The sequence below is a fragment of the Manihot esculenta genome, chromosome 10 (assembly GCF_001659605.2).
Source record: "Manihot esculenta cultivar AM560-2 chromosome 10, M.esculenta_v8, whole genome shotgun sequence".
NCBI classification, from domain to species: Eukaryota; Viridiplantae; Streptophyta; class Magnoliopsida; order Malpighiales; family Euphorbiaceae; genus Manihot; species Manihot esculenta.
The window spans coordinates 7811230-7829014 of NC_035170.2; the positions used below are offsets into that span (position 1 = coordinate 7811230).

The following is a 17785-nucleotide window of genomic DNA, read 5'->3' on the forward strand; positions in this document are numbered from 1 at the left end:
GCTTTTATGATCCGTGAAGATCTCACATTTTACCCCATAGAGGTAGTGCCTCCACATCTTGAGTGCAAAGATTACTGCTGCCATCTCTAGGTCATGTGTGGGATAATTCAACTCATGCTTCTTTAGCTGCCTAGAAGCATAAGCAATCACCCTTTCATTCTGCATTAGCACACAACCCAGACCCACTCGGGATGCATCACAGAACACTGTGAAGTCTTCATTGCTAGCTGGCAGAGCTAACACTGGTGCTGAAGTCAACCTCTTCTTAAGCTCTTCAAAACTCTCTTCGCACTGGTCGGTCCACACAAACTTCTGATTCTTCCTGGTCAACCTGGTCAGAAGAGCTGCTATTTTTGAGAAGTCCTGAACGAACCTCCTGTAGTAACCTGCCAAACCCAAGAAACTTCTGATCTCTGACACTGAAGTGGGTCTAAGCCAGTTAGCCACAGCTTCTACCTTCTTGGGGTCTACCTCTATTCCATTTTCTGACAACACATGCCCCAAGAATGAAATGCTCCTCAGCCAGAACTCACACTTGGTGAACTTGGCATACAAGCCATGCTCCCTCAAGGTTTGCAGAACCAACCTCAGATGATGGGCATGCTCCTCTGCATTCCTGAAATACACTAAGATATCATCTATGAAGACAATAACGAAGTGATCCAGGTACTGGCTAAACACTCTGTTCATGAGATCCATGAATGCTGCAGGGGCGTTGGTTAACCCGAACGGCATCACAAGGAACTCAAAATGCCCATATCTGGTCCTGAAAGCTGTCTTTGGCACATCTTCCTCTCTGATCCTCAGCTGATGATACCCGGACCTCAGATCTATTTTGGAGAAACAACCCGCTCCTGCTAGCTGGTCGAATAGATCATCGATCCTTGGCAAAGGGTACCTGTTCTTGGTAGTGACTTTGTTCAACTGCCTGTAGTCGATACAAAGTCTGAGGGATCCATCCTTCTTTCTCACAAACAAAATTGGAGCACCCCAAGGTGAGGTACTCGGTCGGATGAAACCCTTGTCTACCAGCTCCTGTAACTGCTCCTTCAACTCTTTCAATTCTGCTGGCGCCATCCTGTAAGGAGGGATAGAGATCGGTCGGGTTCCAGGCATCAGTTCTATCTCGAACTCTATCTCCCTAGCAGGTGGTAAACCTGGCAGCTCGTCTGGAAACACATCCAAAAACTCTCTGACCACCGGCATCGAGGCGGGCTCTCTAACCTGACTGCTAAGCTCTCTCACATGAGCCAAATACCCTTGACATCCCCTCCTAAGCAACCTACGAGCCTGAAGAGCTGATATCAGACCTCTAGGTGTACCCCTCCTGTCTCCCCTGAAGACGACCTCTGACCCATCCTGACCTCTGAACCTGACTACCTTGTCCCTGCAGTCCAAGGTAGCACCATGGGTAGATAACCAGTCCATCCCTAGAATGACGTCAAAATCTGTCAAGTCTAGAACCACAAGGTCGGCGGACAAGCATCTTCCCTCAACAAACACAGGACTACACTGGCAGACTGACTCTGCACTGATGGATCACACTTGGGTCTACTGACCCAGAGAGGACACTCTAACCCAGAAGTCATCAGACCCAACCTCTCTACGGCTCTCGGAGCAATAAAAGAATGAGATGCACCAGGGTCCAACAAGGCATACACATTTGAACAACCAATGACTAAGTTACCTGCCACCACGGTGTTAGATGCATCTGCCTCCTGCTGTGTCATTGTGAAGATCCATGCTGGAGCTGATGGACCTTCACCTCTGAAACCCGCTGAAGAAGAGGCTGCCCCTCTCCCTCTGCCTCTGCCACTGGCCTGAGTCGTGGCTGGAGCTGCTGGCTGTGCTACACTGCCGGAGGCTGTCTACTGGGTCTGAGCCATCGGAACTGCTCTTGGACATTCTCGAGCCATATGCCCCTCCTGACCACATCTGAAACAGGCGTTCGTCCCAAACCGACATACTCCCTTGTGTGGCCTACCACACCTTGCACAAACTGCATTATCAGCACCAGAGCTTGAGCCACTTCTAAATCCCAGACTAGATTTAACCTTGTTCCAGAACTTGTTCTTCTTACCCTTGGGTTTACCCTATCTCTTACTACCTGAAGCTGCTGCACTCAGGGTAGAGGGATCTAACCTTCCCCCACCCGGAGTTTTAGAACCAGAAGACTGTGCCACTGTCTGCTTAACTGTCCCCTGAATGATGGCACTGGCCTCCATTTTCCTGGCCATATCTACTATGGCATGGAAGCTCTCCCTGTCCACTGACTGAATCAAGGAGGAATACCTGGAATGAAGTTTCATAACATACCTCCTTGACTTCTTCGAATCTGTATCCAGACTCTGCCCAGCGAAAGGCAACAGCTCCAAGAATCTGTCTGTGTACTCCTCTACACTCATTTCATCCGTCTGCCTCAACTGCTCAAACTCTATCATCTTCAGTTCCCTTGAACTATCGGGAAAAGCCCATCCTGCAAACTCGTTTGCAAACTCTTCCCAAGACATGCTGTCCACCCTCGGATTCACATAATTCTTAAACCACTCACGGGCCTTCTTGCATTTTAATGTGAACCCAGCCATCTGGATGGCTCTACTGTCATCCGCCCCTAACTCCTCTGTAATTGTCTTGACCCTCTCAAGATACACAAACGGGTCACCACCTGATTCAAACTGGGGAGCACCCAGCTTCATATATTCAGTCATCTTGACCTTGCTCCCACCAGATGAGCTAGGCTTAGGTAGTTGAGTTTCTAGAACTGGGGTTTCTGCTGGTGGTGGAGAAGGTGCAACATTTTCTGCAATAGGGTTTGCTGGATTTGGATAGTAGGGTGGTGGTGGATACATCGGGTACTGTGAGTATGGTGGGTAGTAAGGTGGGTAGGGCATGTGTGTGGGATAAGGGGTAAAGCTAGGGTTATCCGATGTACCTCCCATCGAATACCCAGGATGTTGTGAAAAGTGTGGGTAGTAGGGTGGCTGAACAAATCCCGAGGCCTGAGTGCCTCCTTGGGACTCTCCCATACCTTCTTCTGACATGCTAACTCCCAGACTGCCATCCCTCCTCTGCTCTACATCCATATCATCCCCCATATCCTCTGACATTCCTCCCTGAACTGTTCCCCTCACTGATCTGCTTCTACCCAGATCCAGAGACCTTCTAGGGTCTCTTACTGCTCTTTCTCTGTTAGACCTACTAGACATTGCCCTAGGCAATGCTGGAGGACAGGCGCTCATGCCCTCATCCTCAGGTGGCACTCCAGTCAATCGTGCAGATCGACGAGTTCCTCTCATCCTGTTTTCTGAAAAACAGCACATATCAAGCAGACATTAGCATCATATGGTTCATGTGGGCACACATGAACCCTCATCACATACATCACATATCATAGCATATCATTAATGCACATGCATATTATCATGGCATTTCACATCATCATACAAGACAGGACTCTACATCCTATCCTAGTGGACATGATCTTCCTATTGTGCTTGACCTTCTATAACTTCTATGAGCCCGACACTCTAGGTCCGACCATATGAACCTAGGGTTCTGATACCACTCTGTAACGACCCGAAAATCGGATCGCTACCGGCGCTAGGATCCAGATCGGCTTAAGGCCGCCGGGACCCGTAGCAAGCCTGACATAACACCTGTAAACCTGTATAATCCCATACATGATCAACAACATACATAGAAATTAAAACTTTTCTTTCCATTCATACACCAACTCTACCTGTGCATGCACTACACAGAACATAAATCATAAACATTGATCCCTCTATGGGATCTCATCAATACCCCAAGGGGTAGCATATTATATGTTGAGTTGGTTTACATAAACATCATAAAATATCTAAGATCATGTATTAAAAAGGATAACAACATTCTACGGTCAAGCACACCTCTAACATCCATCAACATCATCTCATTACATAACTAAACTGTACTTCTACATTACATCATAATCATTTATCATGTCCACACTAACTATTACATAAACCGGCCTTACTCTATCCGACCTCCTCTTCTATCATGTACCTGCAAGCCTGGGGGTAAAGGGAGAAGGGTGAGCTAAAAGCCCAGTGAGTAGAACTATAAAACATATTAACACAGTGCTCCAATGAAATGCATCATAACACAGACAATTCACATAAGGGTTGGGTGAACTTGTCACCAATTAGTCCAAGCTAACTCTGTGCCAGGCCGTAGCATGGGGTCCTGGTCTTCCTGTCATAACATACATTACTTACCATTTCCCCAGGGCCTCCTCTGGGCTCCTGGTCTTCGAGTCCCATAACCGTGCCAGGCCGTAGAATGGGGTCCTGGTCTTTCCTTATTCTGTGCCAGGCCGTAGAATGGGGTCCTGGTCTTCCTGTCATGGACTAATTGGGTCATCCAATATTCACCCACATCAACAACAATCGATGCAATGCGGCATATTCGTGAAAACTAATGCAATCATACTATTGCATAATCATGATGCATGAAACATGATAAAAACATTTAATTTCTCAATTTAAAAGATTAAGTTTAGTTCTACTCACCTCTGGCAGACTCTGACAACACCGAAGCAGCTGAACTCACTGCTGGGGTCCTCGGCTCCTCGGGTCCGAACCTACACAGGTGGACTTAAATGAGGGACCAAACATACTAGAACATAACTATAAACTACTCCCCAAAAACCTCCTAAAACATCAAGAAATAACCATGCAAAAACATGTAAAGGAAGGCTGAACAGGGCACTTTCGGCGGCAGGTTCGGCGGCTGAAAGTCCATCCAGAGCCGAAAGTCAGGCAGGTTCGACGGCACCTTCGACGGCCGAAACTCCCAGACAGAGACGAAACTCATGCATGTTCGGCGGAACTTTCGGCGGCCGAAAGTCCCAGACAGAGACGAAAGTCTCCTTTCGGGAGCAGGCTTCGGCAGCCGAAAGGCTTGCCTCCCCAGCCATGTTCGGCGGCCGAAAGTCCTTCGACTGCCGAACCTGGTTTCTGCCAAAGGGCAGAAACTTGGCTCCTCAATGCACATTTGCCTCAAACTCAAACCATCATGCATTTAGCTCAACCAAAACATGCATACAAGCTCCTAGGGGTCTCAAACTACCTTAAACCCCAACTACAACACATCAAACAACACAATCCAAGTCACATTGTTCAAAAACTCATCAAAAACCCATAAACTCAACCTAAGTTTACACATGCATTTTCTACCCCATGAACTTGCATAAAACTTGTTTAAAACATAATGTAAGCTAGAGATCGACTCTTACCTCTTGAAGATCGAGAGTAGAGGTGATCTAACTTGGAGTTGGGAGAGATTTAGGTTCTTGAACCTCAAAGCTCCAAAACTTGCTCAAATGCTCAAAATCTTCAAAACAAAGGTAAAACTTATGAAAATCGTGAAAGATTTGAAGGAAAGGACTCAAGATCGGTGAGGGATAGCGGAGAACTCACCTTGGCCGACGACGGGGGAAAAAACTCGCCCGTTTCGGCTAAGGGACCCTTTTATAGTGGCTGGTCAGGCCACGTTCGGGGGCCGAATGTGCCTCCGCATGCATGAAATGTTCAGCGGCCGAACTTGAGGTTCGGCGGCCGAACCTGGACTTCCCTCACTTATGCCTTCGGTGGCCTAAGGCACACCCGAAATGCATGCATGTTCGGCGGCCGAACTTGAGGTTCGGCGGCCGAACCTAGGTTTTCCTTCAAGGTTGTTTTCATGCAAAAACTCATTTCCTTTCATGCTTAAAGCAATAAACACATTAAAATATTTTATAAAAACATGGTTTTACCCTTCTAGAGGTATTCGACATCCGAGATTCCACCGGACGGTAGGAATTCCGATACCGGAGTCTAGCCGGGTATTACACCCATTATGCCGGCAATCACGGGATCACTAACCTATTAGCTGGCTATATCCCCTCTGGCCACATCACTATCGGATAATCAAAAAATTATTATGTTTATCTTCTCCTTCTTACAGTATAAAAGAAGAAGAATTACAAAAGTAAAGGTACGCTATTCTCTAATACTACTCAACCTCTAAGTAATTCATTACATTTTCTCTATTTTTCAAGATATTGACTTGAGCGTCAGAGTGGCTGCTGTGGGTACCCACTACTACCTCACATTTTCTTCCTTGCAGATTCTAGTCAATCACAACACAATTCTATTCCAGCCACATCATCAATCTAATCTCAGCAACATCACTAAATTTATGCCCAGTGTGTGATTACAAATAAATAATAAGATAGAGAAAGTATATTCATGAATATACATACTTAATAAAGCAATTATAAGCATATAAGATTCATTTAATATGGAATATTACAAACTATATTAGAATTCTCGTAGTAAGTGCAAGTGCATGTGTGCATCTCTATACATAATAGATTTATTCGAAATTAATAAACTATTGTCTTTTACCATATTTGCACATATCATGTCCTTTATAAGTTAGCATAATTAAAAGTATGCAATAAATGCAAATATGTCAATACATGCTATGAAATTCGTAAAATTAGATACCAAGTTTTAATTAAGTTCTCAATCCCTATAAACACATAACATGATCAACTAGGTAAATAAGGAATTGTAATGGTAGGTATAAGGTGCCAAATGGTAGGTTAGGGTGTCAAATAGTAGGCTCAAAGACCAAAGCTAAGATAATAGGGCTTTGTAGCCATGTCTATGAGGTACCTGATATGTAACCTTTGATATAAATCATATATCAGTATCAGTACTGTGAACTCTTATATATATATGGCATATTGTGCCCTTAAGCTAACTTCGAATTCTACTAAGTTTATGAAGGCCAAGTATTTTTAATTCAATATATTAAATTATTTAAAGTAAATACACATGTCATTTGAAATCATTTTAATTCATTTTCTAAATATATATAACATATGTCAATATTAACAAAATGAAAGATTCATAGCAAATAATGCACAACTTCATTGACTTAGTATTCTAAATAATGAATCAAATCAATTAAACTTTTACAATTCATATCATTGCTAAGCTTAGAATGATAAAAATTTGCTTACCTCTTATTGTATAATAAGTTTGATTGACAAGCAAACACGTGCGTAAAATAAGCACATCAAGCAAACATGTGTGTAATTCCTATTAATTAAGCAAGCATATCAATTTTTATGCATTCTAATTCAAGTGGGGTTACTTTCTGTCCAATTTTGCATTAAATTTTCAAATATCTTATAAATAATTTAATTCCTACTAATTAAGGATGTCAATTTTTATGCATTCTAAGTCAAGAGAGGTTGCAATTACATTAAATTTTTAAATATCTTCTACATAGAATTAAACTTAATTTATGCAATTCTAATCATCCTAACTCAAGTTATGAATTTTACTTTGCAAGCTACTCAAAAGTGTTAATACTAGTATATTTCAAGTTACTAGTTTTCTAATTCTACAAAGATTGAGTTGTGCATACAATTGCATACAGATTTGAACTTTACATTCTTCTACAAAGTTTTAGCTCATATGCCTTATGGATAATTTTTCACTATTCATGCCTTATTTTATTGAATACAAAATTACTTATGACTTAGACATCACAAATTGTTCTAAATGTACCTGCTCTGCACCAGTTTCAATATTACTCCAATTTATACTAATTTAGGTTTAGAATTATAATTTGAACTCTTCATAAAAGTTTAGCATGTTATCTTGGCTTTCATTTAGTTTATATGGACCTAGTTTGGACAATTATACATCAAGATACAGGTTAAAAAGCATAAACTGCTCATGTAGGGCTTTAATTTTCCAAGTTAAGTTCCATACCTCCATGCCTAGTAAATTCATTTCAATCTTCTCAATCACCATTCTAGAGCACACACTAATATACGTTCAACATAGCATTTATAGCAATCAAATCCAAACTCTAATTAAGCAAAATCTTAAGTAAGAAATAGAAAATCAAGTAATTACCAAATCTTGTTGCAAAATTCTCCTTACTTGCACTCCTACTCTTTAATTATCTCTTTTCCCTTTGAAATACTCCACCCATGTCAGTATGTGTTTTAGAAAAAGATTGCATAACTTGAAATTTAAAACTTTATAATTTAAATTTATGCATGAATGAATGGAAGGATGATGGTTCCCAGATGGAAGGATGATGGTTACTAACATTTTCTTTCATTACCTTTGATTTTCCGACAATTTGAAACCCTAACTTTTTTCTTTTGTAAATCTTTCAATTTATAGCTGATTTTCTTGAACTTGGTCTAAGGATAAACTGTTGTTTTAAAAAAAGAGTTGATTTGATAAACAAATTGGCTTGCATTTGATGGAAATAAAGAAAGTTAAAGCTCACCTTTGGACAACTATAGAAGAAATTTGTCTATAAAGAGAAAAGGAGGAATGCAACCTTTTTATTTTGCTTTTTCATCATCCTTTTAAGTCCTCAAGTGATGTTTGGATAGCAAGAATAAAGTGATAGAAGAAAATGAAAGGTTAGAATTGGATTTTACTACATTTCAATTTAACTTTTAAACTTTCAATTAGCTAGTAAATTTAACTTTTAAACTTCCAATTAACTTACTAGCGTTTAAAAATCCATGAAAACCCTGACACCTCATAAAATACCCCTTCATTTTTTATGGTATAATCAGCTTAAATAAAAATATTTAATTTGCTTTCTTTGAAAATTTGATCTTGGTGGACGTAAGGGGTTAATTTAGACTTTTTTTGCCAGACATTTGACTTTACCTTTATTAAATAAAATTAATATCATAAGAATACATTAAACAAGTGTATTTGTTACAATTTCCCTCCTTTAAAATTTACATTGTTCACTTGCAGAACTTTGGGGACATTGCGTAAGAAAAACAATTTTACCTGAAGAAATGATTCTAGATATTTACATCATTTTCCTTGGACAACTAACAAGTTAGGCAGCCAGTTGATTGTCAGATAAGAGTGGGGTTTCAATATCTTCCTCCGAGGTCCTAGTTAACTGTTGCTCTGATTTAAGCAGGCAAGCAAAGCCTAAAGCGACTATCTGAGAAAAATTGAACAATTCAGTATTACTTTATCATTAACTGATTCAATGAGAAAGATGGTTCAACCATATGGGAATGCACGCATCGCTCTGCAGAGAGACATTGTAAGGACTTACCATGCATACAGATGCAACTATGATGCTGAAACCTTTGCAGTTGAAAGGGGCATTGCCAGAAAGGAACAGTGCTGAAACAACCACTCAGCCAATAAGCAAAGGAGAATGTGAAATGAAGAACTGATACTAAAGAAAGAAAGAAAGGGAAATAACATTTACAACTCACAAGTTAATGGACTCATTGCCAGAGGGGATAACAAACTAGCTACTGACTTCACACCTGCAATGAATCCTTGTGCTTTTCCCTGAACAGAGATAAATCGAGTACGACCGTAAAGGTTCATAAGAAGATGCAGAACAGGGATACTGCTAAACCTACCTTGAGTCTAGGATTAAGAGAACATGAAACCAAAACCTCTTTTTCTATTCACCTAAAGAGTTTCTATAAAATAATTAAATGGTTAGCCTTGGATGAAATGTATAGTGAACTTGCAGTAATTGGTTTCACCAAGTACGAGTTAAATCTGGATTCTGGAGGCTATTCTGATAGCAAATTGTGTTGAATGATTAAACTGAACAAAAATCTGAAGTTCCCACTACAAGATTTAAACAGGATTTCTTGCATGAATGAAAAATTGCACAGGAGTTTATAAAAATTCTATTATGCAAAAGGAAGAATGGCTAAAATTCACATTAAAGACGGAGGGATAAACCTGATTAGTTGAGCTTGAGGCTTTGGAAATAATAGCATAAGTCTGCACATGAAGAAATTCAAAATATCAAGCAGTGACCATTCAAGTTTTAAGAAGCTGAGATCAACAACCGTTTTAGACTATATGGAGATGAAAGGGGAGAAAATTAGAGAATGTATGATACTTACAGAAGGGGTTACAAGGACGTAAATTGCTCCAAATGAAGCACTCAAGTATGGCACCTGCAGTTAGTAATATGAAATGTAAAACATATTCCAATAAAGAAACTAGAGCCCTCATCTCAGACAATATTTAAAATTAATTAGTCAAGGATTGCTCAAGCTCTAGAAACTCAAACTTCCATGTAAAATGTATTGTAATACAAAACATAATTGCATTGGGGGGGGGGGGGAGAGAGAGATTCAGAAAGAAAACCAGCAGAAAATTTCTTCCTGCTTTTTATTTAATATTTACAGGAGAAATTAACTTACATTTTCTTCCAAATTTAGGGTCAATATTCCAAAACTGCTAGTTAGCATAAAAAGGTACAATAGCAATGCAAGGCACAGATTCATGAAATCCAAAAAAATAAAAAAAAGGCTTCATAATGTTAAGATATGAAGTCTAATAACATATTAGAGAATATATACCATATCCACGGTCGCGAATCCAACTCTGCACTGAGTTGGCAGGAGGTGGGATTCGGGGGCTCTAGCAAATTTTTTTGAGAACTATTTTGTCGTTTTTGTATTTTCCCTGAACATATAAATATGTAGTATTCTCCTAGTATATTTTGCACGAAATCTCACAGAGAAATAAGAAAATCCTAACTATCATGGACGTACCAAATTGGTAAACCACGTTAAATCACTGTGTTCATTTCTTTACGTGCTTATTTTTAGATTGTGTGATTGTTCCATTGTTAACACATAATATTAATTATCTTAGCGAGATTTTACTTAAAACTTCTTTTTTTTTTTCTCTCCTTTAAACACCATAAGAACTTTACTATCTGGAAATAAGGCTGTTTAAGTACGTACCCACGACGACCATGCCAATCCATATAGAAGAGCCTGTTCAGGAAAAGAAATACCATTAAATTCTTTCACTTTTTATCTCATATTTTCATTTTTTGGTGGATATGCATAAGCGTTTGAGACAGATAGTGATAGGTAAGGCCAACTTACATAAGCTATTGATGCAAGTAAGGATAGACACAGTATCACTTTCTCACCAACCAATGGATTGGTAAGAGGAAGGACCAAAATCTGGAAGCAAACCACATGATGAAACATTTGAAAGCTAATTAGCTATAGAATTTTGAGATTGCTTTACTTTCTCTCTGAGTAATATAAAAAGAAAAGAAAAAAAAAAAAAGAGAAGAGTTATGGTGAAAAAGAACCATGATTCATTCATCATGGACACACATAATTTCTTTTAATTTCTTAAAGGAAATATAATAGAAGAAATTAACACTAGGAAAAACATACCTGAGAAAAGATTTCGCCAATTCCCACCATTAAGAGAATTTCTGAATATTGATTTTTGTTATAACCAAACACTGACTTGAGATAGTACTGCATAGACAATTGTAAATTAGGAAATTCTAACCAAATAAATAAAAAATTCAAAAAAAAAAAAAAAAAAAAAGTAAAAGCTGCATCAGAAACCATAGATATTTACAATTAGCACTGTGACAATTGATATTCATGAACACCCTTAGTTTCATTAAAAATGAAAATTGTATGCATTGTTACTCCATGCGTGAACTGTACAAACACAAAAAAAGTTTAGATGACAAGGCAATGTGCAAAAGACCTTCTCCATTGTGGTTGTGGGACTGGGAATAGGCAAACAGACTTCAAATGCCAAGTAGGTAGACAATATGATCCTATAACTCTAAACTTTGAACCCATATTTTTCATAAAAATACTTTATATGATAGATCTTTTTTTCTTACACATATAACATCAACCATATTAGAGATCTGGGGAGCTCATAATATGCTGCGAGAGAATCTTTTTTTATGACTTTGTGAAAGAACATAATCATGGGGCTGAACATCATATCCAACTAAAAACCTAAGGGGAATGGGTTTATGGATCCTTTCAATGTAGGGAATTCTAACATGTACATTCCTAGCAATCTCGTCCTCAAGTGTGAGTGTCATTCATACAGCACTTACCAAGCCTGCTCCACTTGAACTCAAGTCTTTCTCTTAACTCGAGTAATATGACATCACCAAGCGCTCAATCACTCTAACAAATCTACTATGAGCCTGCCTGACACGCTCAATCACTCTAACAAATCTACTATGAGCCTGCCTGACACCAAGCTTACTTTTACCTTGAGTGCGCTCCTCCAAAGGACATATTATCAGCCACGTGTCCACTTTTTCCCTCTTATTTACAAGGTCTCAATAAACCACAAGCTACTGAGTCTCCTTGCTCTTCCATCAACGTACATAGGAATTATGGAAAACCATCTTCATACTGATTCTGCCGAATCATGTGTTCTGATACTATTGTTAAAGATCCAGGGAGCATGCAATAATCCAAGGCAGAATCCTTCTTTATTGGTCTTGTAAAGGAATAGTCATTGGCTTGACAACACATCCAACCAAAAACCGCAAGGCAATGGTTTCATGAGTCCTTTCTACTTACATTTCTTTCACTAATCTCTTCTTAATTTTTTTTTTTTTTTTGTGTCAAAGTCTTTCACTTGTCTCCTTTCATTCAAATATGGGAATTCTAACACTGGTACATTTCTAACTCCATATACCTGAACATCAGTTTTCTTATAGGAATATTATTTTAGCAGATGGACAATTGAAATAAACAAAAAGGAAACAAAAATAAATTGACATCATAAGCTGTAATCATGAAATGAACACATACATTCTCCTATGACTATGTTCTCTATGCAGGAGCACTTGTATACTGGTTTTCAAAGAACTTTCCGCATTACCGGTTTGCTCATTATGAATAAGCATACCATATTTGGCAGAAAAAAGAATGCAGTTGAGAATGAACTTACAAATAAGACACTGCTGATGCCGGACATTCCCAACTCATAGAAGAAGGAAACAAAAGAAATTCCTCTAAGTGTGGGGCTGAAAAGTAAGATAAAACTCAGTCTAATCGCATAAATAGAATGGTTTGCAAAAACAAAAATTATATGAGAAGGTTAGTGCATGTTGCAAAAACTCAAATCTAAAAGTAGTAGAATAGAGAACAATTGAGAAATGGTCTTGAAGGCATTTATTTTTATTTTAACTCTCGCATAGGTACCTGCTAAAGACTACTGTTGCAGCATCTACCATTGATTTATATCGCGTATGGAAAACCTTCATGGTCATAGCTAAGAAAGTTGATTTTTGCTCCCTCCTTTGATTCCGTTCAACCGTCTCAAGTAGAAAGAATTGCATATAAAGTGGACAACAGATCAAGAGAGCAATTGAAACCTGAAACAACATGTTCAATAAGTACAAAGACTATGAATTTGCGCACAGCTGCTATAATACAATTCAAAACAACAATAGATAACAAAACAGGTAAATTGAAAAAAAAAATGAAAGAAAGAGAATCAGAAAATGGCAGGTGTTTGCAGGATTAACATACCAGAAAAATGTATTTCCCAGGCAGAAAACGTGCTAAAACATTTCCTATGACATGAGAAGCAGAAAAAAGACCAGTTATCCAACTAAATACTGCAGCCCTCCTGCCTTCTTTGACAAAATCTGCCTATCAAAGGAAGGAAAAATCTGAGAATTGACAATCTCTATTACTTCTTATCAATAGGGATCAGTTCTTACCGCATAAGCAACAGCAATGCAGAAAATGCTTCCTTGACTTATAATAAATGAAATTGTACGGAGCGCATAGTAGGCATATACAAATTCTCTTGATTGGTTATAGGCAAGCAAAGCTGAAAAGGAAAAAAGGAGAGCCAATCTCAGACATTGAATCAATTCCAAAATTAATTCCTCTCAACTAGGATATCACATAAAAGCAAGGGTATATATTTTCGTCAGTAAAAGGCTTAGGATATTATATATTATACCAGAAATTAGACTTTAGAATTTTCTTTCATAAACTCAAGGTTCTTAACTTTAGAGCAGAAAAAAAAAAGGGATGTTTCACTTATGCGTCATGTCTAAATTTTAGGGAAATCAAGTGTAAGCTGACATTTTAAACTTATGTACATTACTTCACTGAACCTTAATTAATCTTAATTCCTACTGAAAATGCTTATCTGAAACATACCAAAAGGAAATATGGAAGTAGATACAGTGATAAGTAGGAGTGGTTTACGCCCATACTCATCTGCAAGCTGGCCTAGGAGTGGTAATACCACCATCTTGAAAATTCCGACCACCTAAACAAACAAAAAGTATGAGCCTAAACATTTCCTTGAAGAAAAGACAACATAAATTAAAGCTGAACATTTAATTCAATTTTACAAACTTTACACTTTATGGTTGGTGGTCATAGATATTATACTTTACACTGCCATATTCTCAAGTACTCACCTAAGCACCTGCATGTATATATACATCCTTATATAAGAGTATTAGCCTATGCATATAAATATATGGTCTCCAACTAAGTAATCCAGTTTTCGTCTTATTCACTCAACTACACTATGGTCATTATCAATATCATTCACTGTGGCCATAGATTCAAAGTGAAAGAAGGTTAAATAACAAAAGAGCCAAACAAAGAAAAGCTAAAAAGTCAATATAACCTAAAGCCTATTGCTTTATTAAAGTCCAAAAATAATAAAAGCGACCTTAAGAGGTGATTGAATGCAACTTGTGTGAGTCATGCATCAAACATAAAAGATTGACAAAGATGGGATCCAAATTTAATATAAAAGAAAAGGGAGGTGAAAAGGAGGTTTCAACTAAGTATTTTATCTTTATCTTCTTGTGGGACCATGGACCACATCCATATTTATTGCTATATTAAATGAGGCCCACTACTTTCAGATGAAAGAGATAATCATGTGCCTCTATTCTAAAGCATTCAGTGTTATCATAGATCTAAACAAGCTTATAACTTTATACTAAATACTAATCAAGAACAACTTGATCATCTATGGAACACATGCTCACATGCTTAAAACCCCTTAATTCATTACTGGCAATAAAAAAAATTCTAGTAAAAACAGCTCCTATTTCTGATAAAAGGTTCTTTCTCTCCAAACAGTTTGTGGAAGTATTTTCATGATTTTCCCAAGAAATAAATTAAGGAACATGCTCAATTAACAACCAACTGAAGAATACTAAAAAATCTTTATTTCAAAAAAACAGGGATCAAATTCTGCTCATACTCACAATTAGACTGCTGAGAAAGGAGAAAAGTTTACCCCCACTGTGTAACACAATTATTCAGTAGAAAATGACACGCATGGCGTATCCTTTAACATAAACAAAATACAGTTTTCCTCCAAACATGTAAGTCAAGAACTGTGATAGTATCTGTGATTCCCCACGCAGAAATCTAGTTAAACTTTTGAAAAGGATGTAGCTAATAAAACATATATTTGTTTGTAATGCAAATCAAATAAAAGTAGAAGCAAAATTCAGCCCCCTTTCTCTCTCTCTCTCTCTCTCTCTCTCTCTCGTTCTCCTGAAGATGTTTCCTAAGTGGACTGATCCAGTCCCTCTCAAGATTGCTTCCAAAATATATTAGTTTCTGTCGTACTAGAACTTGGTTTTGACACTGGATAGTGATGCACCTTCTACTACGAAAATAAAGGAACGGAAAGAAAAGTAATGCTGAGAGAATCGGGAATTAACATCCAAAATCCTCACAAATTCAGCACCCACAAAATCCCCAGGAAGGAAGGAAAAAAACAAAAAGAGAAACATAAGAAAATGCTGTGCATAAATAAAATAAATAAATAAATAATCAGAAAAGGAAACTCCTAATCATAGAAGAACTGAAAAAGCCCATAAATGAATTCTTTTGTTCCTGATACGTCTGTGATTGCCCAGAAAAGAGAAGTTTGAGAAGATAATGCCTTAGAATAGTGAAGGTTTTCAATTTAAACCCAGATGCAAAACTTCAAACACAGGTTTAGCAATTCATTTTTCCCTTTCTACCGGTTACTTGGACCAACTGAACAACCAAAGCAAACGAACTCAAAAGAGAAAGATGCCTAATAATAATAATAATAATAACAAAAAAAGTCAACAACCAAATTTCCATGTGTTTTTTTTTTTTTTTTTTTTTTCGTTTCTTTCTTTCTTTCTTTTCCTCTCTTCATTTTTCTTACCAACCAAACAAAGAAAAAGAAAAGAGAGAGAGCGAGAAAAAAAAAATTGTACGAAAGGGGGCGTTTATTAATTACCGTTTGTTGGAGACCACTGAGATAAATAGCCTGAGAACACGTAGACTCTCCAGGACATAAAGCAGAAGTAACAACATCAACAAGAACAGAAACAGTCATTTGCTCAGCAACCCAATGCACAGACAAAGGTAAAAGCAAGTGCACCAAAGGCCTCAACTCTCTAAACCCACTTCCACAGTTCTTCCACTCCATTAAACACTAATCTTTCAAGAAAGCTCAGAGCAAAAAGTTGTCGCAAAATCAAAGAATCAGGAGTTTAGAATTCAGTTAAGGAGATGAGAAGAAAGTGATGCGCCTTTTGACCCGCTTAGGTGAAACTGGATTAATCGGTCGATGGAGTTATATAGGTGATGGAAGGAGACAAGGAGAGAGGTTCATGTGGCAGACAAGGTGTTGACGTCCAGAGATGGCGTGCCTGCTTAAGGTCATCGTGTGCAATAGGAATTGTTCGCTTGTGTGGATGGTGGTTAGTAGGGTGCAGCTGGTGACATGGCTTAGCCTGCCGGCTTTTTAATGCTTGCAAGGATCGCCAGGCAATCCTGACGGATATGCAATATGGGTCAAGTATGGTATTTAGACAAGTTTTCCCCTAAATATACTTGGATAAGTTGCACAGTAAATAAATTATTACCTAGAGTTTGTGATTTAATAAAATTAATTGTTTAACTTATTCATTTTAAAAATATTAATTACTCTAATGTTTTATTTTTCTTTAAATTAAAAATTGAGAATTGAGACTCTTAAATTTATTAGGATGAATTTATTATAAACTAAATTTGTGAGTTCAATTAATTTAATATTTTAAAATCGTAATTATTTTTTTATATTTATTTAAATGGTTAATAATAGTAAAATGATAAAAAAAATATATTTAATTAGTCTCCATAGTTTTTATACAATTATTTAATTTTTATATTTTTAAAATTAAACTATTTAATTATTATAATATTTTAGAATACTAAATAATTAATTATTTAAAAAATAGGAATTAATTAATATTTTCTTAATAGATAAACTAAATAATTATTTTTTACTAAATCACATAAATTAAATAACACATTTCCTATATTATCACTCAAGAAAATATATAGTGAGATTATGATTTCGTGTACGCTATTCAAAACTTAACACATATTTTCGACAATGTTAAAAAGATTTTAAAAATAAGAATGAATTCAAAAGACTAAATAAAGGTGTACATCAAATTAATAATATTAAGATAAATAATTAAAAAAATAAAAACTAAATTTACACTTCCATGTAAATATAACTTTTTAATAATATAAATTTAATAGGTAATTTTTATTTATTTAGTTATATGTCTCAATATTATCGGCTTAGTACACTATCTCAGCACCATGATATGGTATACGAGCATTCAATAATATAGATAAAATAAACGCAAACATAAATTATTTTTTATACAAACCCAATAAATATTTCAATTTCTTTTCACAAATTCAATTTGATGGCCGTCGGTCTTTCTTTGTCTGGGGCGAGATCGAGTCTAAAAGAAGAACGCTGTCCCAAAACCAATCAAATCCCCCTTAAGTAGACCGACCTAACATTTCAAATCCTGATTCGGACACACGGGGCAGGCCGGATCCACTGTAAACCTAGATCCAATGAGAAGAAACGCAGTCCAGTGA

General features: G+C 37.3%; 1 protein-coding gene across 4 annotated transcripts; it reads right to left on the bottom strand.

Annotated features, from left to right (window-relative positions):
* Positions 1–4589: 4589 nt before the first annotated feature.
* Positions 4590–16688, bottom strand: LOC110624918 (hippocampus abundant transcript-like protein 1). 4 transcript variants are annotated; one of them, XR_006352324.1, is made up of 16 exons: positions 16137–16687; positions 14045–14156; positions 13594–13706; positions 13400–13522; positions 13070–13242; positions 12816–12891; positions 11270–11356; positions 10967–11047; positions 10820–10852; positions 9968–10021; positions 9801–9842; positions 9314–9392; positions 9148–9218; positions 8868–9030; positions 7959–8017; positions 4590–4621 (listed from the first exon to the last, which is right to left on the bottom strand). XR_006352324.1 is itself a non-coding variant. In XM_021770377.2 (14 exons), the coding sequence occupies exons 1-14, from the start codon at positions 16326–16328 to the stop codon at positions 8920–8922; spliced, it is 1347 nt and encodes a 448-aa protein (XP_021626069.1). In that variant the 5' UTR covers positions 16329–16687; the 3' UTR covers positions 8749–8919. The 4 variants fall into 4 exon arrangements, 3 of the variants coding, with proteins under 3 accessions (XP_021626069.1, XP_043816985.1, XP_021626070.1); XM_021770377.2 differs by lacking the exons at positions 4590–4621; positions 7959–8017 and having other exon boundaries at positions 8749–9030; XM_043961050.1 differs by lacking the exons at positions 4590–4621; positions 7959–8017; positions 16137–16687 and adding an exon at positions 14251–15105 and having other exon boundaries at positions 8749–9030.
* Positions 16689–17785: the final 1097 nt, after the last annotated feature.